Source organism: Pholcus phalangioides, unplaced genomic scaffold, assembly GCF_987345545.1.
Source record: "Pholcus phalangioides strain wild (caught in Gottingen) unplaced genomic scaffold, Ppha-v1.0 ptg000010l_1, whole genome shotgun sequence".
Lineage (NCBI taxonomy): Eukaryota > Metazoa > Arthropoda > Arachnida > Araneae > Pholcidae > Pholcus > Pholcus phalangioides.
In genome coordinates this window covers 39,331,476-39,355,768 of record NW_028301603.1, presented here as the reverse complement: position 1 = coordinate 39,355,768, position 24,293 = coordinate 39,331,476, and the positions used below count along the sequence as shown (strand labels likewise).

At 38.4% G+C, this 24,293-nt stretch overlaps 1 protein-coding gene across 2 annotated transcripts in view; it reads right to left on the bottom strand.

The window, feature by feature from the left end:
• Window positions 1-17,431, bottom strand: part of LOC149081444 (heterogeneous nuclear ribonucleoprotein L-like) — a 42,343-nt gene extending 24,912 nt beyond the window's left edge. For both annotated transcript variants that reach the window (XM_089238376.1, XM_089238377.1), the window contains exons 1-3: window positions 17,283-17,431; window positions 14,742-14,788; window positions 1,643-1,709 (exon numbers count right to left, since the gene is read on the bottom strand). In XM_089238376.1, coding sequence (XP_089094502.1) covers window positions 1,643-1,709; window positions 14,742-14,788; window positions 17,283-17,342 — 174 coding nt within the window. In that variant the 5' untranslated portion in view covers window positions 17,343-17,431. The remainder of the gene's footprint in view (window positions 1-1,642; window positions 1,710-14,741; window positions 14,789-17,282) is intronic.
• Between the last annotated feature and the right edge of the window lie 6,862 nt (window positions 17,432-24,293).

Here is a 24,293-nt window from a genome sequence, read left to right as displayed (position 1 = left end):
TAAACTGATCATGAACCATAAAAGAGGAAACTTGCTTCGTAGAAAACTGTGAAGACGCCCTACTATTATTATTTTTGCACCAGGCTCTGCATCTAGTAGCCCTGGTATAGTCAATGTATGATATTTCTAATAGAAATTTTCATTTATTTATATTAGGTGGGAAACAAAGCCCTTGCCGGAAATGATAGGTAGTGCCAGACGAGCTACAATAGTCCTGTTTACAGTCTAATTTGCATAATCACAATCGTTTTGGAACTGTTAAAGTGTGTTCTAATAATATTCAAAATTTTGTTTGTTGTTTGCAACTTTTAGGAGCAATAGGCCTATGGGAAGGGTAAAATGTCTGTTGAAAAATCTAAAATTCTTCACATGAATTGGTTCCACTGAAAATCCAAGCTTAGTGCTCTTTCATGGCTGCAACCGTGACGAATTCCATCTTAGGAGAGTCCACTGCATACGCTATAGCAGTAGGATACTGTTTCTACTATGGGCATTCCAATTGACAATCCAGCTGTAAATTGCCCAGTGCAAGAGCAAAAAGATTGTGAAACACACACGGATGTGACAACTTTTGTAATCCAGAAATCTGAAGATTCTCCCGAGGGGGTACCACCCACCCCACTCATCACAATCAAAAAAAATTCACAAAAACTTTTTTTTTAATCAATTAAGAAAAGTTCCATTCTTCCTCCCCCCCTCAAGGCAGGTTCTGCATTGCCCCTGAGCAGAATATAATTCCATGTCAGTCTTTCCATGCAGAATATAGAGAGAAATCCCATCTACATATATACTGTTCATAAAACATAATGGTTTCCTTTCGTGGATGATAAATCAGTGATTGATAAATTGATAATCTTGGGTATATGAACTCTTAAAAGCTTTATATAGCTTAAAGTTTTATATTTTCTTTCTGAAAACATATTTAATCGGAGGAAACAATTTTAAAAACTTCAAAATACAAAGCTGGTGACAAAAAATTTGTGTTCACTGCACGGCTGTTAATGGAATACAATAATGATTATACAGGAATTTCGCCAACCAAGGTCATGGCCCTAATAAATGATTGCCGATAAACGCTACGTAAACAAAGTCACGTCTTTGCCAGTTGCTTAAATGCGGTCACCAAGACTTTTTTACGGCTGCTCGATGGAAATGACCATGGCCACAGGTGTCCTCCACAGGTGTTTTCCCTAACGACGACAGCAGTCATTGACGGCATGATAACGTGAAAGCTCGTGTAAAATCTAATTTTCTGCCAAAATCCGGAGAAATTTTAACAAATCTGGAGAGCAGGAGGAAGGATGAAAAATCTGGAGTCTTCCGCCTAAATCTGAAGAGTTGGCAGGTCTGCACACAGGTCATATTGTCTGCCTGGGATCACTGTGGAACAATCTTCTACGACTTTCTTCCAAAAAGATACTTCTTCCTTTTTTTTCTGTATCCTTTTATCCAAATAATAAATTTCTGGCAAGAACTTTGCCCTCCCCCCCACTTAATAATATAGTTCTTCATTATCTATCTATTACAGTTATTTATTTTGATGAGACGACAGTAAAATTACAAAAATCACAGTAAATCACAATAAATTCATAAGCACAAAAATGGTGAATTCATCACAATAATATAAAGATGAAAGATTTACCGTAGTTATTGGATATGCTGGATTCTGGACTGTAATAAGAATCACATGATTTGGCTTCTCTTCGTAACTACAATAAAGACGATTTGATCAATTGAGATTTGATTTGCATATTTACAAAAATTCACACAAACATAGAATATATAGAATATTGTCAATAGATTGAGAGATAAAAGGTTTTATTTTGTCTGAACTGATTTCATACAAAAAATAATAATCATTGACAAATATATTATTTAAAAGCAATGGAAAATACTTCTTTCAAATTTGTTTTAGCACTGCTCTGAATCAGAGCTGAAGTGGCAGTTAGAATCGCAATACAATGATGTGAAATGAAATTCCTTCACAATCAATGATATTTTATCTTGGTCCACAAAGTATTATGCTATTGTTTCACTGGATTTGCGCTATTCTAGTCCAGGGGTTCTCAAACTGTGTGCTGGCAACCTTCGTCAGTGGCAATGCTGACAAAGGTTCTTAGAAGCGATTTCTTTGTTACACTGCTCTGGGGAGCTGCATACAAGCGTTGACTGGGAAAACCCAAGTTCTAGCCATTAACCGTTTAAAGGCCAATGTTCCGTAAATAGAACACAGGTTTTATTTGCAAAAATATCAGATAAAAGTTGATTCAAATATTTCCGGTTTTAATCATATATAGAGAAGAGTTCAAAGTACTTTTTGAAATAAATTTGGAAACTTCATGTTAATTTAAACTTTTTCGACAGAATTTTAAAATTTGGCATTTTTTCTCCCATTTCGATTAAAATTTGCCAAAATTTCAATTTTGAAGTGAATTGAAAATTATTTTGTGTGTTTCTACCACTTAATACATCAAAGTAAATCAATTAGTTTCTTTGTACTGTTAAACATTAAACAGCCACGTGCGTTTAAATAGGCATGTTCTATTTATGGAACATCTGCCTTTCAAGAGAGCGGGATTCTAGAGATATCTAATGTGCAGTGCGCTGGTTTGAACCCCAGGGTGTTGCCATCATCCAACATGTGTATGGGGCAAATTCTGGGTAATATGACACAGAGGAATGTGCTTTCTGGGATGAATTGTTTATATTTATATTGGGTAAGTACTTTTTTATTCTTGCATTCTTAGAAATACATGTTTTTGTGAACCGTAGACTAATCAAACCGAGGAGATTGGCAGGCAATCAGTAGATAGTCTTTTTATGTCCAGCTGTATGTAACCTTGTCCGAAAGATATCTCACATTAGAAGAAGCTGTAGGATACTCAGAAACATTTAGATATATACATAAGTAGTAAGATATTTATAACTCGCAGACCCCAAAGAAGAATGTGCCAAAATGTGCGACATATATCGCAGAACAACCAGTGCTGTTGCAGAACAATCTGGAAGAATTTTAAGAATAGTGTAGAAAAACGCTATTGTGTATATGCGAATTTTTACCGCAGAACATTTTCAGTCAGCTGAGGGCTCGTTGCAGAACATCGCAAAACATTCTACTTTGGGGCTAATGTTATATGCCAATATAATATAATGGTATATAATGGCCAATAATGGTATATGCCAATTACTTGCTAATGAAAATAAGAACATCACGGATGAAGATGTTATTGTTGAAAATGATTTAGTGACAACAGTTCCGACTGATGTGTGTGGAATGCTAGATATATTTTGCAACATTGAGGATGAGGTATTAGAAACTCCAGAAACGCATTCTTCAAAAAATGTAGAGCAGAAAAAATGCAACACTCATGTGAACGCTTCAAGAAAAGGCAGGTTTAAGTAATCCAAAAAAACTATTGCATGGGATTTAAAAGAAAAAATCTTTCTACAATCCGATCAAAACCTCAGCTCTAGATTCCATTGGGAAAAGATTTGCCATATGACCATTATAGCACGTTGGAATAATTCATTCAGAGTTGCGAGAAGTGGATCTCATTTTGCATTTGAAATACCGAAGAAGAGTGACAATGAACCTTCTACGAAAGGAGGGGTTAATTATTCATCCAGGTCCACCTTCGTAACGTATTTATATGTTACAGTCTCGTGATTCAAGGACCCAATTAACTCAAAAGGCAATAAGTGAACTAGGCAAGTTCCAGATCAAAACATTTATTGTTACAACATACTTTGAGTAACACATTAGAGTTCAACATATTAGTTCCGAGATTGATAATTAACTTCGATTCGCAAAACAGCAAGAAAAGGTCTCACTCCATGTAGCCGGGGATCAACTCCAATCACCAGCTAGACATCATCGAACAACTCATAGTTCCTACGTCCAGAACGGAGTGTTCGGTTTTCAAGTGAGCTGACGATGTTGATCACTTGAGAAGGCTCACCTCAAGAACCCACAGATGTCAGGACAACTTTCCGAAGTTTCGCAACTTGTTGAATCACTTTCATCAACGAATCACGCTATCGATCGCCAGCACAACGTTGAAGACCTAGGCTGTATACAACTGAAGGTTAACGTAGCATTTCGTGGGTCAAGGAACCACTTTCCGACTGACTAGAATATACGATAATAACTATTACATGACTAGAGGATTATACGTGACACAACTACCCGGACCAGAGGGGAAGCCTAGTTTGAAGGATCACATTTTTACAACATTAGTAACATTACAACAACAATTTAATTAGTTAGTAGAGGTCATTCAGCCAACAACTCCAATGTGTGGAGTGAGTAGATCAAACTGCTCAAAGTTAGGAGATTGAATGCGACACTTCTGGTTTTTCTCGGCGCACTGAGAGAACAAGTTTCCTCCGGTGCATCGGGAAAACTATGACATCAATCCTGTTGATTTGCATATCCTAACACAATAGGAATTATTTCGGATATTCTGTATTTCTGGTTGGCAACAGTTCAATAACCGTGAACGAAGCCGGCCGGATTTTAGGTAAAGCTATTGAGGGTGAGACCAAGACAATGGATTATACATAACCAGCGGAAATCTGCGGCCTTCCACTAATTAAACAAGGTAATTGAGAAAACAATTATTTCTTTACAAAGAATAACCATATACATTGAACATAATCATCAAAGGTTGTTGACACAACCGGGTCCTCGCCTGGGGGAAGAACCTAGTGTTAGCTAGTTAACTAGGGAGAGGGATTATCGGGACATCGGTAACACGTAACAAGAGACCCAAAGGGGCGATATGTTACACGTTGTCAACTGAAAAAAGATGCCAGGTCATCTGATGGCCATTATATTGTGTCTGTGACGCAACTATGTGGTGTGGTTTGCCAAAAACACTAAATGCTACCAATATGACTAATGGGTCCATCAAAGATCTTTTTCTTCTTTTATTATGAACATTAGGAAAAAAAATTGAATTTTATACACATTTTTATGTTAAAAAAATAGATATGTGTTTCAAATTCAAATTTGTAGTTAAAAAACAGAAAATTTCATGTGATAACTGTAGTCCAGAAGTAAAAAATCGTGGGAATATAGGCGGTAACCGTTTCCGCTTTCACCTCTCCCCAAGTGCCAATGTTCCATTTATGGAACATCATGAAAAACAAAGAAAAAAATATTTTTCTTCAAATTTCGAAGTTGATCTATGTATAGGCATGCAAAAGGACTTTGAATTCCAAACTTCAAAACAATAAGTGATTTTGTTCATAGTCAGCCTTTAAACAGTTAACAGAAGAAAAAATAAATGATTAGTCTAAATTAGAACTTGACAAATCCCAGGAGCCAGGACGCCATGCAACTACAAAATCAGTATTTGTGACTGAATATGAGTGGAATGGGAAAATAGAACCCCTTCAGAAAGTCCCCGAAAGGTGGCACCTTGGTTACTATTATTTTACCTGTGCTCGCTCAATTAGACTGGTTGTTACTGCAGGGGTGCAAGTGCCCCTCATCTATTTCGGAGCATCAAATTTCATTTTTGGAGCAGAAATTTAAAAAATGGTGCAGAACTAAAAATGAACTTTATCTGTAATATAAGTAATTTTTCTGTGAAATGCCAAAAGTTTTGCCAAAAATGGTTGAAACAAATAATTCTAAATAAATTTCCTTCATAAATTAAAATCCATTTAAATTTTTTCTGAATTATCTTATCTGTCACTACTAAACATGCATTACTGAAATGACGAATAAAAGTTATTAGACTCTTTTCAAATTAAGCAACATGCATACTAAAAACCTAGGCAGCAAGAATTTCTGCTGCTTCAACACCAAAATCTTATTCATCCTGATATAGCAAAAAAGTGTGTGCAGGATATAATAAGGGTTTCCGTGAAAAAAAAATTAGCTTCTCACAGAATTTAAAGGAATTATTAAATTTAAAATCAAAATGCAAAAAACAAGAAAAATATAAATACCTTATTTACTTAAATAATTTCTCAACCTTATAGCATGTTGATAGATTACTAATCACGAGTCGCTTTCAGAAGTTCAGCATCTCAATGACAATTTTTTTTCAAATTTTTCATGCCCTTGAACATAAGATTTTGTATGTCTTATTCCATTAAAGCATTGGATGGACAAATTTTTTAATCTTTGAACAGACTTTTATTTATTTGTTAACAATGAACTCTTTCACTGTCTGCGTTACCATGTGCTAAAGATAAATAAGCCTTCACCAAAACTGGCAAAATTATGAACTTTGGGCTGCTTTCAACGTTACAAAGTTTGAATATGTCTGCCCAATATCTATCTATTCTCTGAACTGATTTCACTTCTTGTAATTCTTTGCATTGTAGTGCAACCCATCCATCACACATAATTAATAGTTCTGTTGGTGCTACAATGTTCAGCAACATCCCAGCAATACGTGAGGGAGAGCGAAAAACAAGAAAGGGTGCAAACATTTCATTCTCTCCAACATGTTTTGGAAAGGTAGGACATTAATATAAAAAAGGTATCTCACAGAAGTTATGTAAAATGAGCATGCTCCTAGTACAAACTCCTTCCTTTGACTATTGTTAAGAGCATGCCCTCCCCCACCAATGCAGTGGCGCACCGTGCGGCCATATTGGGTGCCGCTCTAGGAGGGGGTGCCAAATGGAGTTGAAAGGGTGAAAAAAGCTTTGTTGACAAAAAAAGAGTCGTCAGTAGCGCCAAAAATAGATTCCGCATGGGTAGAAATTTTTTTCCTCGAGCCGCTCCTGTTCACCAAATCCGGATTTTCGCAATGTGAAATTGTCACGATCGGCAACCGCCGATGATAACCACACGACCGCATAGTGGCTAGATGACAAAACTATGAATATTTTTTTTAGCTGGAGTTTTTACAGATCCTATTTTTCCCCAACGATCTCCGAAAAAATTCGGTAATTTAAACGAGTAAGCCAATCCCCTTTTCGATGTATGCCGTCTTTGAATGCAGGTTGGCAGACGCGAAATTACCGTTATTTTCAGTATATAACCCGCAGAAGAAAAAACGCTCTCCGAAATCGGAAAACTCGACATATTCATTCAGGGACTTTGATAGCCCGCCGCTTAACCAATAACAGTATAGGACTTTATACTTCAAGGTAGTAGAACTACTTTGCAAGGTCACGAGATAGCGCGATTGTGGTAGATGGTGGGAAGTGAAAAAAAATTGAAGTTTCTCCCTCCGTATCTTTTTCCGTGTCTCGGAAAGAAACCGTCCTTTGAACAAAATTTTCATGCTTCTTTTTCCTAAATTCCGGATATTTGACGCACTACAGTGCATTAGCGGTACCTCTGCGAACCACAAACAAGAATTGGGCGCAAATGCGCAGGGATTCGGCGCCTTGGCGCACCATGTAGCAAGAGAACCGTTTCGGCGCAGTTCTTGCACCCCTGTTACTGCCTTACTTTGTCTACCAGGGCTCTAAAGCTGCTTTGTGGAAAAATAATGAAGAATTGACATAAACAGGGTACTATATAAAAATGAAATAGGCTCATATTGTAATCATGGATTGATTTGAATGTGTAGTGAGGTTCCCCCTGACTACGCCTCAATGTGCTTTAAATATATTGGCACATAACCTAGTTTATATTTACTTGCACAGAAGATCAACAATTAGTGGCATGATAAGCTTGCCAAATGGGATGGTAGATCAGCGCATGGCAGCCCAAACTGTGATAACAAAAAATAAATAAAAAATTAGTTCTATACCCTCGTGGGATTCACCCATACAGTTTTTCACCCAGGTAATAGGTTCACAGATGATTTAGATCAACCACAAATAGCGTAACCGGAACCTTAATATTACACGAATTAGGGTATTGCACAAAAAAAAACCTACTGTGATTGGCTGTTTGTTTTGCTCAATGGTTGTAGAACAATATAGGCATATATTACATGCAGTCATATGCATATTTAGGGCACAAAATGGTCAATATACAGTCAAATCCTGTTATAACGAACTCCAAGAGACCAGAAAAATCTCTTTGTTATAACAAAATTTCGTTGTAAAGGAATTCCAGGTTTTTGCATTGTTCTCATGTAAACTTATCTGGGGGATTAGAAAAGTGTTCGTAAAAACAAGATTTTCACTATAACGGTATTCGTTAAAATGGGATTCGGCTGTATATTATATGGCCACATAGAAATTTAAAAATGTCCCTTTTCTATGTTTCATTTGTGTACTGTGTGCAGGTACGCAGGCGATTGGATGTAATGTTTCTTGCATTGTTCTGTTATTGAACATTCCGTCACTTTCCCGTGCGTCATGCAGGTATTACTGTTGCAATCTATATCTTCAAGAGAGCGGGATTCTAGAGATATCTAATGTGCAGTGCGCTGGTTTGAACCCCAGGGTGTTGCCATCATCCAACATGTGTATGGGGCAAATTCTGGGTAATATGACACAGAGGAATGTGCTTTCTGGGATGAATTGTTTATATTTATATTGGGTAAGTACTTTTTTATTCTTGCATTCTTAGAAATACATGTTTTTGTGAACCGTAGACTAATCAAACCGAGGAGATTGGCAGGCAATCAGTAGATAGTCTTTTTATGTCCAGCTGTATGTAACCTTGTCCGAAAGATATCTCACATTAGAAGAAGCTGTAGGATACTCAGAAACATTTAGATATATACATAAGTAGTAAGATATTTATAACTCGCAGACCCCAAAGAAGAATGTGCCAAAATGTGCGACATATATCGCAGAACAACCAGTGCTGTTGCAGAACAATCTGGAAGAATTTTAAGAATAGTGTAGAAAAACGCTATTGTGTATATGCGAATTTTTACCGCAGAACATTTTCAGTCAGCTGAGGGCTCGTTGCAGAACATCGCAAAACATTCTACTTTGGGGCTAATGTTATATGCCAATATAATATAATGGTATATAATGGCCAATAATGGTATATGCCAATTACTTGCTAATGAAAATAAGAACATCACGGATGAAGATGTTATTGTTGAAAATGATTTAGTGACAACAGTTCCGACTGATGTGTGTGGAATGCTAGATATATTTTGCAACATTGAGGATGAGGTATTAGAAACTCCAGAAACGCATTCTTCAAAAAATGTAGAGCAGAAAAAATGCAACACTCATGTGAACGCTTCAAGAAAAGGCAGGTTTAAGTAATCCAAAAAAACTATTGCATGGGATTTAAAAGAAAAAATCTTTCTACAATCCGATCAAAACCTCAGCTCTAGATTCCATTGGGAAAAGATTTGCCATATGACCATTATAGCACGTTGGAATAATTCATTCAGAGTTGCGAGAAGTGGATCTCATTTTGCATTTGAAATACCGAAGAAGAGTGACAATGAACCTTCTACGAAAGGAGGGGTTAATTATTCATCCAGGTCCACCTTCGTAACGTATTTATATGTTACAGTCTCGTGATTCAAGGACCCAATTAACTCAAAAGGCAATAAGTGAACTAGGCAAGTTCCAGATCAAAACATTTATTGTTACAACATACTTTGAGTAACACATTAGAGTTCAACATATTAGTTCCGAGATTGATAATTAACTTCGATTCGCAAAACAGCAAGAAAAGGTCTCACTCCATGTAGCCGGGGATCAACTCCAATCACCAGCTAGACATCATCGAACAACTCATAGTTCCTACGTCCAGAACGGAGTGTTCGGTTTTCAAGTGAGCTGACGATGTTGATCACTTGAGAAGGCTCACCTCAAGAACCCACAGATGTCAGGACAACTTTCCGAAGTTTCGCAACTTGTTGAATCACTTTCATCAACGAATCACGCTATCGATCGCCAGCACAACGTTGAAGACCTAGGCTGTATACAACTGAAGGTTAACGTAGCATTTCGTGGGTCAAGGAACCACTTTCCGACTGACTAGAATATACGATAATAACTATTACATGACTAGAGGATTATACGTGACACAACTACCCGGACCAGAGGGGAAGCCTAGTTTGAAGGATCACATTTTTACAACATTAGTAACATTACAACAACAATTTAATTAGTTAGTAGAGGTCATTCAGCCAACAACTCCAATGTGTGGAGTGAGTAGATCAAACTGCTCAAAGTTAGGAGATTGAATGCGACACTTCTGGTTTTTCTCGGCGCACTGAGAGAACAAGTTTCCTCCGGTGCATCGGGAAAACTATGACATCAATCCTGTTGATTTGCATATCCTAACACAATAGGAATTATTTCGGATATTCTGTATTTCTGGTTGGCAACAGTTCAATAACCGTGAACGAAGCCGGCCGGATTTTAGGTAAAGCTATTGAGGGTGAGACCAAGACAATGGATTATACATAACCAGCGGAAATCTGCGGCCTTCCACTAATTAAACAAGGTAATTGAGAAAACAATTATTTCTTTACAAAGAATAACCATATACATTGAACATAATCATCAAAGGTTGTTGACACAACCGGGTCCTCGCCTGGGGGAAGAACCTAGTGTTAGCTAGTTAACTAGGGAGAGGGATTATCGGGACATCGGTAACACGTAACAAGAGACCCAAAGGGGCGATATGTTACACGTTGTCAACTGAAAAAAGATGCCAGGTCATCTGATGGCCATTATATTGTGTCTGTGACGCAACTATGTGGTGTGGTTTGCCAAAAACACTAAATGCTACCAATATGACTAATGGGTCCATCAAAGATCTTTTTCTTCTTTTATTATGAACATTAGGAAAAAAAATTGAATTTTATACACATTTTTATGTTAAAAAAATAGATATGTGTTTCAAATTCAAATTTGTAGTTAAAAAACAGAAAATTTCATGTGATAACTGTAGTCCAGAAGTAAAAAATCGTGGGAATATAGGCGGTAACCGTTTCCGCTTTCACCTCTCCCCAAGTGCCAATGTTCCATTTATGGAACATCATGAAAAACAAAGAAAAAAATATTTTTCTTCAAATTTCGAAGTTGATCTATGTATAGGCATGCAAAAGGACTTTGAATTCCAAACTTCAAAACAATAAGTGATTTTGTTCATAGTCAGCCTTTAAACAGTTAACAGAAGAAAAAATAAATGATTAGTCTAAATTAGAACTTGACAAATCCCAGGAGCCAGGACGCCATGCAACTACAAAATCAGTATTTGTGACTGAATATGAGTGGAATGGGAAAATAGAACCCCTTCAGAAAGTCCCCGAAAGGTGGCACCTTGGTTACTATTATTTTACCTGTGCTCGCTCAATTAGACTGGTTGTTACTGCAGGGGTGCAAGTGCCCCTCATCTATTTCGGAGCATCAAATTTCATTTTTGGAGCAGAAATTTAAAAAATGGTGCAGAACTAAAAATGAACTTTATCTGTAATATAAGTAATTTTTCTGTGAAATGCCAAAAGTTTTGCCAAAAATGGTTGAAACAAATAATTCTAAATAAATTTCCTTCATAAATTAAAATCCATTTAAATTTTTTCTGAATTATCTTATCTGTCACTACTAAACATGCATTACTGAAATGACGAATAAAAGTTATTAGACTCTTTTCAAATTAAGCAACATGCATACTAAAAACCTAGGCAGCAAGAATTTCTGCTGCTTCAACACCAAAATCTTATTCATCCTGATATAGCAAAAAAGTGTGTGCAGGATATAATAAGGGTTTCCGTGAAAAAAAAATTAGCTTCTCACAGAATTTAAAGGAATTATTAAATTTAAAATCAAAATGCAAAAAACAAGAAAAATATAAATACCTTATTTACTTAAATAATTTCTCAACCTTATAGCATGTTGATAGATTACTAATCACGAGTCGCTTTCAGAAGTTCAGCATCTCAATGACAATTTTTTTTCAAATTTTTCATGCCCTTGAACATAAGATTTTGTATGTCTTATTCCATTAAAGCATTGGATGGACAAATTTTTTAATCTTTGAACAGACTTTTATTTATTTGTTAACAATGAACTCTTTCACTGTCTGCGTTACCATGTGCTAAAGATAAATAAGCCTTCACCAAAACTGGCAAAATTATGAACTTTGGGCTGCTTTCAACGTTACAAAGTTTGAATATGTCTGCCCAATATCTATCTATTCTCTGAACTGATTTCACTTCTTGTAATTCTTTGCATTGTAGTGCAACCCATCCATCACACATAATTAATAGTTCTGTTGGTGCTACAATGTTCAGCAACATCCCAGCAATACGTGAGGGAGAGCGAAAAACAAGAAAGGGTGCAAACATTTCATTCTCTCCAACATGTTTTGGAAAGGTAGGACATTAATATAAAAAAGGTATCTCACAGAAGTTATGTAAAATGAGCATGCTCCTAGTACAAACTCCTTCCTTTGACTATTGTTAAGAGCATGCCCTCCCCCACCAATGCAGTGGCGCACCGTGCGGCCATATTGGGTGCCGCTCTAGGAGGGGGTGCCAAATGGAGTTGAAAGGGTGAAAAAAGCTTTGTTGACAAAAAAAGAGTCGTCAGTAGCGCCAAAAATAGATTCCGCATGGGTAGAAATTTTTTTCCTCGAGCCGCTCCTGTTCACCAAATCCGGATTTTCGCAATGTGAAATTGTCACGATCGGCAACCGCCGATGATAACCACACGACCGCATAGTGGCTAGATGACAAAACTATGAATATTTTTTTTAGCTGGAGTTTTTACAGATCCTATTTTTCCCCAACGATCTCCGAAAAAATTCGGTAATTTAAACGAGTAAGCCAATCCCCTTTTCGATGTATGCCGTCTTTGAATGCAGGTTGGCAGACGCGAAATTACCGTTATTTTCAGTATATAACCCGCAGAAGAAAAAACGCTCTCCGAAATCGGAAAACTCGACATATTCATTCAGGGACTTTGATAGCCCGCCGCTTAACCAATAACAGTATAGGACTTTATACTTCAAGGTAGTAGAACTACTTTGCAAGGTCACGAGATAGCGCGATTGTGGTAGATGGTGGGAAGTGAAAAAAAATTGAAGTTTCTCCCTCCGTATCTTTTTCCGTGTCTCGGAAAGAAACCGTCCTTTGAACAAAATTTTCATGCTTCTTTTTCCTAAATTCCGGATATTTGACGCACTACAGTGCATTAGCGGTACCTCTGCGAACCACAAACAAGAATTGGGCGCAAATGCGCAGGGATTCGGCGCCTTGGCGCACCATGTAGCAAGAGAACCGTTTCGGCGCAGTTCTTGCACCCCTGTTACTGCCTTACTTTGTCTACCAGGGCTCTAAAGCTGCTTTGTGGAAAAATAATGAAGAATTGACATAAACAGGGTACTATATAAAAATGAAATAGGCTCATATTGTAATCATGGATTGATTTGAATGTGTAGTGAGGTTCCCCCTGACTACGCCTCAATGTGCTTTAAATATATTGGCACATAACCTAGTTTATATTTACTTGCACAGAAGATCAACAATTAGTGGCATGATAAGCTTGCCAAATGGGATGGTAGATCAGCGCATGGCAGCCCAAACTGTGATAACAAAAAATAAATAAAAAATTAGTTCTATACCCTCGTGGGATTCACCCATACAGTTTTTCACCCAGGTAATAGGTTCACAGATGATTTAGATCAACCACAAATAGCGTAACCGGAACCTTAATATTACACGAATTAGGGTATTGCACAAAAAAAAACCTACTGTGATTGGCTGTTTGTTTTGCTCAATGGTTGTAGAACAATATAGGCATATATTACATGCAGTCATATGCATATTTAGGGCACAAAATGGTCAATATACAGTCAAATCCTGTTATAACGAACTCCAAGAGACCAGAAAAATCTCTTTGTTATAACAAAATTTCGTTGTAAAGGAATTCCAGGTTTTTGCATTGTTCTCATGTAAACTTATCTGGGGGATTAGAAAAGTGTTCGTAAAAACAAGATTTTCACTATAACGGTATTCGTTAAAATGGGATTCGGCTGTATATTATATGGCCACATAGAAATTTAAAAATGTCCCTTTTCTATGTTTCATTTGTGTACTGTGTGCAGGTACGCAGGCGATTGGATGTAATGTTTCTTGCATTGTTCTGTTATTGAACATTCCGTCACTTTCCCGTGCGTCATGCAGGTATTACTGTTGCAATCTATATGTAATATTTTTATTTATTATTCTGAAGATATTTAATAAAATTTCCAGACACACCCATCCTCTAAGAACGCTTCGATATCTCAATGAGATGGGAAGCGGGGTGTGTTTGGTTTTCAAAGGTCAAAGGTATTACTGTTGTTTACTCCATTTGTGGTTGAGCACAAATTTTCTTTTCATCATTTACATGGTGCGAATTCCCATCTGTTGAGCCCAAGCTGTGCACTGTTTCGGAAAAGCCTGTGGAAATTATTTTTCTGATGTGGATTTTATTTCCTATATTCCTGACTTTTTTTTTTCAATGTCTGCCAGCATTATTCGATTCTGTGAATACCAAAACCGAGCAGAGTTCAATGTAATTTCCATTTCTGAATTATTACGTGCAGTGGATGAAGTAGAATGTAAATTAAAGCAAAAAACCAGATGACCCAACTTATGTTACGGCTCCAGTTGCAACGCTTGTACAACCGAAGCCAAGGCGAAAAATTGGCATGAAAAGTCTCTTTGACATGGGAAGTGGGGGGGGGGGATGGGGAAAGCGTTATTAAATTCCAGAAAAGTCGGGAAAACGTTATTTAAGACTGCTTTTCCTGCAGCAAAACTGAGCTTGGTCCCTAAGAAATTTGGCTAGCTCTTAATTTTTTTCTGATTTGTCAAACTCTGGTCTTAAGTAATAGATAAAGTATTTACCGTCCTCCAGTTCTCGGCAAATAACTTCCATCACTCTCAGCAGTACCCTGCAAACAATATATAACACGAATTAATTGAAAGAAGTCAATGTCATTGAATAAGAACATGTAACAACTGTTAAAAAATTTATAAGGCATACACCCAGCGGCCAAAAAACTAGGAACCACCCTGCTACTAATATTGTGTGGGACCTCCTCTGGCTTTGATGACAGCAGATATTTCACTAGGTATGGAAGTTGCTGAAACTGTTGAGGAGGAACATTGGCCCATGCTAACAAAATGGCAGCTCTTAATTCCCTCAGATTAGAAGGTGGTGTTTCGGAGCTTTTAACAGACATTTCAATCTCGTCCCACAAATGCTCAATTTGTGCGGCGTTGGAGCAATGGAAACTATGAATCATGTTTCCTCAAATCAATCTGAGACAATTCCAGACCCATGGGAGGGTGCGTTGTCCCGCTGGAAATAGCCATCTTCAGGAAACATTATGGCCATAAATGGCTGCACATGGTCAGCAATGATGTGGAACTAGGCACTGACATTGACAAATGTTTCCAATGGAAATAATGGACCAAGAGTATACCAGGAAAATGCTTCCCAGACTGTGATTCCGCCGCCAACAGCTTGAACATTTGGCATGCCATATCCTTGGCTTTGTGCAGCTTAGCCACAGAGGCGGTTATAGGCTGTGGCAAGACTTTTTAATGGGGAGATCAGCTCGCATTTGCACCTCCAAGTTAGGAATCATAGGAAACCAACTTCAGCTAACCACCACTATGGCGATGGTGGGATTTGAACCCGGATCCTTGCAATGCGAGTCCGTCACTATGACCATTCGACCACCACAGCGGCATTTCAGTGGCACTGGAACCTAGAGGGCTCGGGCCACATCGGTACCCCAACACCTCTAAAAATGACCCCTTAATAATTCATGAGTATTCAATGCAATCCCAACCTGCATACACCCTTGTGGGCCGTATATACGGACGTCTAGCAATCCTAGAACTCTATTCTCGTTTTCTTCGTATCAGAGCTCCTACAATGAAACTTTCTTTCCGACACAAGTTCTGAAAGCTCGCCCATGCACTACGCAAATGAAGCCGGCTCCGGACCCACCATGCTGAAACATTAAAAAAAAAACCAGTTTTTAGTCCACAGCGTATGGCGGTTTTGACCAAAAACAGGTTTTTGCACATTTGAGCATCGAGTAGAGCCTACAACTTCTACAGCAGAAAGCCCTCACACGAAGCTTTGATGTCAACGAAGTCGCCCATTTCACCTGCAGCCATGGAATAAAGCAGGCTGACATATGCAAAAAACTTTTTTCCTTTTTTTTACATTGTATTCAATGACTATAGATAAAATGGATGACTTAAGTGACGTCACAAGCTTCGTACTGAGGCTTTCTGCTATAGAAGGTGTTGGTAAGGCGGCAAGTTTAGATGCGGCTTTACAGACTGCCTTTCGCACAGACAAAACAGATTGGTTCCAAGTTTGTCTTCTCTCAAACTCTATCACATGAATATATGGATTCATCTTCCCGGTAAAGATTGATGCAATTTTATAAAAAATTATTTCAGTCAAATAGCTTGTACCTTGCATCGAGTTGATGGCTGTCTTCATGTAGGGAACAATGCAAGTGATTTCATACTTGCGAGCATGGGAAGCCACCACTAAAAATCATTGCTAACTTTTCCGACACAACTCTGCTTCTTTTGAGGTAACAGATGTAAGATGCTTCCCATCAGTCCGGGGTTGTGAGAGAGAGAGCGGTTTTATCTATCTATAAAGATAAGCAAAACACCTCAACAAAGTCAATGATATGATTTTTTTTTAAACCGAGTTCTGTAGTATATAGAATGTGTCCCATAGCTCTGTAGTTCATTGCAGCCATCGGCAACGACTTTCTTCCAAATGGCGTCACCCCATAGCCACAGCATTTTGAAAACCGTTGGTAGATGAGATTTTTTTTTCGTGATTGAGAGCTTGATTTCCACAATGTAGTGCATGGATCGGATTAATTATTGGATATATCGTGCCGGAAAAAAAAAAATCACCAGCATAACAAGGGAAACCAACATCAGATTCTTCTATCGTCTCTCAGGTTGCACCTTTAATATTTTCCTTTATTTAAACAGTGCCCGTATTTTATTTATACCCTGATCGCTTTATTATTTAAAGAAGGTCCCTGGTTTTATTTGAACAATGCCCGGATTTCATTTAAACCCTAATCAATTTATTACTTAAACAAGGGTCCGGGCTTATTATTGTATTAAGTAATTATTGTGTGCTTGTTGGTTTCCGTTGTTTTTTATGCTGGCGATTTTTTTTTTTTCGGGGCCCGTAATGTGTCTGACGGTCTTGGCGACTTTTGATTGGGTCGTCGGACGTGTTTGGCGCCAAAAATCTCCAAGCTGCCCTTATACGGAAGCCGTTCCCCCTAATCAAACATCTTATAATTGCTTTGGCCCGGGTCGAAACATGGCCTAATGATCAAAGCGTGCAATCAAAATAAAACCGTATGAATGAAAATTAGGGCTCACTTTTTCGCCTTCGTATTCAGTTTTTTGTTTCTTGGCGATATGCCCGTCAAAACTAGCCATGCTGAAATTCCAGTATCGATAATAAACCTCTTTATTCGCCGGCACTTTGGAAATCTAAATAATAAACAAAGATAAGAGTTATGTTGGATGTTGCCAAATCTAATTCACCCAACTTCACAGACAATGAAACGATCTTGATGATGAACATGTGATATGCCTATAATGTACATACCATACGGGACATAAATGTTTTTCAATATTTAGTTTGACTATCCTATCACTTAACAAAAATGCTTGTTTTTTCTAACCCGCTAAAAGAGATCACTTTAAAATTTTTGAATACAGAAATGCGTTGTTTGAAAGAAATTGTGCAAAAATTAGAATGTCCAGTTATTATAAAATATGGTCACGATTTCTTCGAAAGATAGGTTTTTATATTTCATTCAGTTTCTTATTTTCGGATCCTGAAACTTAATAACTGACTTTTTTAGTTCAGCTCATTCTCTGTGAAAATGAGTCAGCTGAAACCAAAGCTGCATTAGAGCTTTTATCTTTCAAGCGGCTTTGGCTGAAACTGAAGGAGCTTTTCAGAAGCAGACGACACGAGATTCGAAGAGCCAGTTTCTTCTGTCTTGATCCCTGCCGTTGCTGCTGCCATCTAATGTCAAGGTTAGAAATGAGCAGAAAGTTCGGGTAAAAGAGCATAATATTTCATTCCGATCGGTTCCTTGTGAGCGAAGCCCACAAACTGAGCTGTATTTTCAGTTCGGCGCTTTCCTCTGGAAAGTAAGGAGGCAGCCAAAAAAAAGGTCCTTGGAGGAAGCAGACGAGATTTGAAAAAAAGTAATTTCTGCTGTTTGAATTTGTACTGTTGGTGTTTCCATCTAATTTCAAAATAAGAAACGACTCATATCGTAATGATGAAATTGTATTTTTTAGTCTTTTAATGACAACATCGATGACCATTGGCGAACGCAAAGGGGGCGGGGACTTTATTTGAGTCACCCTGACCTAGATCGGGTTCTTGAAACACTTTTATTTCGGCATCGACGAGCCCGAATAGTTCAGTTGAAGTTTTTTTCGTAGTCAAAAATGTTTTCTACTCCTTCCCTCCCTCTCCATTCCATCAACTGCCAGTGGGAGGAATCAGCTTTTGTTCAATGTTAGATAGTAGGAGACAAAGCGCTTGAAGAGAGCTTCAAGCGATTTGGTAGGAGAGAGAAAGAGGAAAACTGTGCCCCCCCCCCTTTCAGCGCAGTAAAAAATGTAAGCTCAACACAAAAAAACAAAATTCCCAAAGAAAAATAAACTATACCTAGAAAGCTGCGCTCTTCATGGCAGGTGTCTGTATCATAGTGAGAGAAACGAAAGCGACGGGCAAAGTCGATTTCCACGGTCTCTTGTTGGGAAGGAGGAGGGGGGAGCATTTATCAGCTCGCAATCGGAAAAAAAAATAATCTTGAAAATTTTTGGCACTTTGTAAAAGATTTTTAGTGATTTCCAATGTGGCAGTTAAAATGTCAATCAGGAAAATTTTAAAAACCGCTCAAAGAGTCCATTATTCTTACTCGGGTTTCTGTAAATTTACGATATCGTTTTACCATGAGATGCGACAAAAATTCCGGTAACAAAATTCGAACTTTTGTAACACGTAATCAATTTCCATCAGCGAAATCATTTTGATGCTTTTCATGTATAAATTTTCTACTTTATTTTTTCTTTCCATGTATAAAAAACGTTTAGCTTTTAGTCACATGCAGATATTCAACTGATGACGGTAATTAAAAGTAATCGGAAAGTAACACAAGATACTTCACGGCAGTGACGTGGCCAAGTCGAATACATTTATAACATCAGGGCAGTAACTTGGTCGGGGCACTGTCCCGGAGGCCCCCCCACCCCAGCAGTGCCGTCTTAAGGCATGGGCCCACCCGGGCACGGCCCGGGGCCTCAAGAGAAAAGGGGGCCTCACAAAAATGGGATCTGGTTGAGATTTTCGAAAATTTTCCGGGTAGGGCCTCAGAAAAATCATTTGGCACGGGGGCCCATGATGCTCTTAAGACGGCCCTGGCCCCGAGCCGAATGAAGAATTAATGTACACTTATTTTGCATAATTTTTCCCCCTTTTTAAGGGGCTCCAAGAAGGCACGCTACGGCCCTGTATAACATCCACCGTGGATATAATAAACGATTTTGTAATCCCCGGATTATGGCCCATGCACATACCCCGCTTAAAACATACACTGTGGATATAACATACGAAAAACACTTTCTTAACCTAAAAACAATGCAGGTCTAACATACTACAAACAAAATAACTGCGTTATCTATATACTATATAAAATTGATTTTCTGTCTGTGTGTGTGTATGTTCTCTATGCAAATCTACAATTTTAGATCGACCGTCGTCAAATTTTGCATATATACCAAATGGGACCTGACATAATGATAGGCTACTTTAAAATTTCAACAGAGCACGGCAAATGCCCCAAATGAGCAAAAAACCGTAGGGCAGCAATGGTTTTTAGGCCTCAACAATCACTTTCCGAACATTTACTTTGGTTACCGTGGTTCCCTAGCAATGCGTTTAACACGTGTCTATGCCTTTACAATGGTTTGTCATTTCTTCAACGTTGTCAGTAAATGTATAATATTTATGCCTTTATAATGGTTTGCCACATTTTCAATACTCCCAGTAATGAGAACTTTTTGAATAGACGTCGGAATAACCATCAGCATCGCTTTGATGGTCAGGAAAAGGGTGATCCTCATAGAAATCAGTGTTAAAATTGCCGATTTTAGCGTAGAAATGCGGAAATTTAGTGGGGTTTTTTCTGTCACATAAATAATTTTAAAAACTGTATTGAATTCTCGATTTTTGAAATATTGAGTTTCGCTTAGAGATATACGAAGCCCAGGAGATTAAATATGAAGTAATTATCCGGACCTACTTTTGAGTTAGACATTCATGCAATAACATTGATTTCAACTTTTTATTTATATCTTCTCAAGCATGAACATTAATGTCTCCGTATTGTCTTTTGATATTCAACTGCATAAAATCACACATATAGTTTAGGATATTTTAAAATTAATTATGGGCCCGTTAAAAGTACATCGCAAAAATTCCACAGCTTTAATTAAGCATTTTTGGAAGCTGAAACTGATTTGCCCAAGTTCGCGGGGGGGGGGGGATCTAAATACCTAGCGACCCTTATAAAAAGGGGAAAAAAATATATTCGTTTCTATGTTTCTTTAAATCTAGATTTGTTTATTTCATGAAGTCGCTCAGGAAGTCGCCATATTGGTTAACTTAGACACGGTTTGCATGTCCCTCAAAGAAAGAGGGAGATATCGCATGATCCAAACAGCCTCATTGAAGAAAACCCGGGCAGCGCCGGGTATTATAGCTAGTATATATATATATTTCATTATTCATTTATATGTAATTGCATTTTTTTTAAGTGATATCTTGTTGTTTTCTCATAAAAAGACGCGAATTTCTTCAATGACGAGAAATTATATTTCCCAAATAGTTAACATTCGTACTAACAGATAGCATTATAGACATTTTTCTGATTTTACTCTTACCTGTTGACAATGAATGTAACCATTCCGACAGTGAAAATTTTTGTCATTAATCGACAACGTGCTTTCATCATCCAGGGATTATCAGCACTGGTGATCGAATGGTCACAGTGACGGACTTGCATTGCGAAGTCCCGTGTTCGAATCCCACTGGCATCACAGTGGTGGTCGGCTGAAGTTTGGTTTTGTGTGGTTCCCAGCTTCGAGGCGCGAATGCGAGCTGATCTCCCCGTTGAAAAAAGTCTCGTCACAGGGAGCAACAGGCCTACAAACGATACAAATATCCAATCGTTAGACTTCCCTTCTGAAATATAGATGGCAGCACTGAAAAATCGGACACAACACTAGATATGCACTCAGACTGGCAGGTACACAACTCACTAAGTAGTAATGCCCATGGCGATAGACCTGAATTGAAAGGGATGAAAGAATGTGTACATGCAGTATATATACAACCTCTGACAATAAAGTTCGGTGAATGAAGTCAGAACAGCCGATCTGGCAAGACTGGCGAAGTAAAACGCTGCACATGCGTAGCGGCAGGTGTTGACCATCTGCCGCCACCGTTGTTCAGTTGAGCGTCGTTTGTGTTCCGTGAAAGACTTGTTTTACAAGGTGCTTGTTTAGTGCGTTCGTTCTTAACTGAGAACAGGAAAATGAACGAACAAAAGATCAATTTAAAGTACCTGAGGGAACGACGATGAATGCTGCAAGGTACATTGAAATTTTGACCCGTTTCATGAAACGTCTACGCAGGGTACGATCTCAGTACGCACAACAAGGTTCATTGTTTCTTGTTCACGACAATGCTCGCCCTCACACAGCCAATATCGTCAAACAGTTCCTGGCAAAAAAAAGGGGGGGTGCAAATTGAACATCCACCATACTCGCCAGATCTCAATCCTCCAGACTTCTTCCTAATCCCACGACTCAAACTCGCTTTGAAAGGACGATATTCCTGACATCCAACGAAACGTGACGAGGCTTTTGAACTCCATCCCAAAAGAAGACTTGTTGCAAAGTTTCCAGGACATGTATAGGAGATCTCAGCGGTGCATAGTAATGGGAGGTGACTATTTCCAAGGACAGTAAGGTAACTTTCGTTAACATTTCATCTACGTTAATGTTACAGGACTATTCTTTGTCAGAACGTCTTACGAACTTTATTGTCAGAGGTTGTATATTTTATTTTTTCTAGTACCATCGACTAATTTGTTGGTGATTGTGGATTCTCTGTTTGATTCACGCCCCTTTGTTTTCGATTATGTTAAATTTTCAAGTCGGGTTCATTTGATGGCCATCTATCTTTGACAAAAGTCAACGGAGGAAAAAGGGGAACTTTTTACTCCGCCACACTGACAGCAACTTTTCTCCGACTAATAATTTCTAACTTTCTTGTAACTTTTTGATCAACTTGTAGATGGCAGTGATAAAGGAAAACCTGTTGTTCCTTATCATGAAAAGCCACTTTTTGTTGAAAAAAACGGTGCCATTTCAGAAGTACATATTGATCTCTCTCTCTCTCTCTCTCGGGCAGAGCGAGAGTTATGTGCGTCTTTTTATCAGCCAACCTCGTTGGGTATTTTGCCTGTTGTGGCGTTGTTTTTGTATTTGTAATTTGTGTAGAATTTTTAACATCGGCTGTGTTTTTCCTGAATAAATTGTATATACGATGCTCTCTTTTCAAATAAAAACCGTTAATAAACTTGAAAAATCATTATCCTTTCCAAAAATGTGTGCACGTTGTTGTATGTAATGTTTTCTAATAAGTTTCCAGTTTTTTCAGGTATCAATCAAAAACTATACGGATGCACATACACTCCAACTACGACCTGCATAAGCTTATTTTTTCCGTGACAGTCTCAATAATAAATTTTCAAACAACATTCTGTATATACTATTGCTACTTTAGCTAATTTCAAAACCTCGCTTTTAACATATACCATTCCTCGAATCACCAACTGGGAGGTATGTTATAGCCGAACTCGACTGTATTTCGGAGTGTGGCAATTTGTACTCCGGGTGAATGGGGGGGGGGCACACAAGCTGAAGCCCAGAAGTATACAGTCAAACCTCGTTAGTGCGCCACCCGGTTAATACGTCACTCCGCTTATCGGGTCACTTTTTGGAAGTCCCATTGTCCTCAGGCAGGAATTGGCACAGCTATGGCTTACTCCGCTTAACGAGTCACTCCACTTACTAAGTCATATTTTTGCTCTCGCAAGAGTGACTCATTAACGAGGTTTGACTGTATACAGTTTTTCGAATGGAAGGGGGCGAATCACAGTCCACACCCTACCTGGTGACCACGCAATTAATAAAATAGTGGTACTCTCTGTTGTGTATAAATATGTGAATAACGTTGCTGAAGGCACAAAATTATGCATCTTCATTTCTGTTTCGGAATCTTTCCTGACCCATACACATACACTACGTCCATATTCCTCTCCGCGAAATTTCTAACGAATTGGTACATGTTGGAATTTGTATTTGTATTTGTGTGTATGTGTAGTGAAGTTTGTTTCTGTGTAACGCTTGTGTTGTGTGTATAGTGCTTTCATCTGCCATTAATTTTTCTAACTATGAGAGAAGTGAAATGATTGAATAATTGTACTGTTTTTTGTTGTAAGCCTGTTGCTCTCTGTGGCGAAACTTTTCAACGGGGAGATCGGCTCTCATTCGCGCCTCGAAGTTGGGAACCACAGAAAACCAACTTCAGCCGAACCACCATTATGGTGATGGTGGGGTTCCAACCCGGATCCTCGCGATGCGAGTCCGTCACTGTGACCACTCGATCACCAACAGTGGCGCTGATTATTCCTAGATGATGAAAGCACGCTGAGGATTAATGACAAAAATTTTCACTGTCGGAATAGTTACATTCATTGCCGAAAGGTGAGAGTAAAAGCAGAAAAATATCTGTAGTGCGATCTGTTACGGCGATGGTGGGGTTCCAACCCGGATCCTCGCGATGCGAGACCCGTCACTATGACCACTCGACCACCATAGCGGCATGTTTCGGAGTCTGGTAACCAGGGCCGGATTAAAACGTTTGAAGGCCTTAAGCACGTGAATGGTTTTTTTGGTGCCGCCGCCTCCCGCCGTCCCTAACAGATATCGTTTATTTACGTTAATTTAAGTTACACATTACTCGATATCGATATATTAAACAGATTTAATTTTTGTGAGGCCCCCCGGGCCATGCCCGGGTAGGCCAATGCGTTAAAGGGCGGGCGGTATTCACCGACATGGTTTAAACTACAGTCACAATTTTATGAGATCGACACGGATTGGTTAAATTCAGGTTTTTAAAACAAATCTATACTAATCTTTTATCCAATAATTGTGACTATAGTTTAAACCAGTTTTCCAACCTTTTTTGTCCCACATCGCCCCCTTCTTCAGAAATTTTTTTCTCCCATC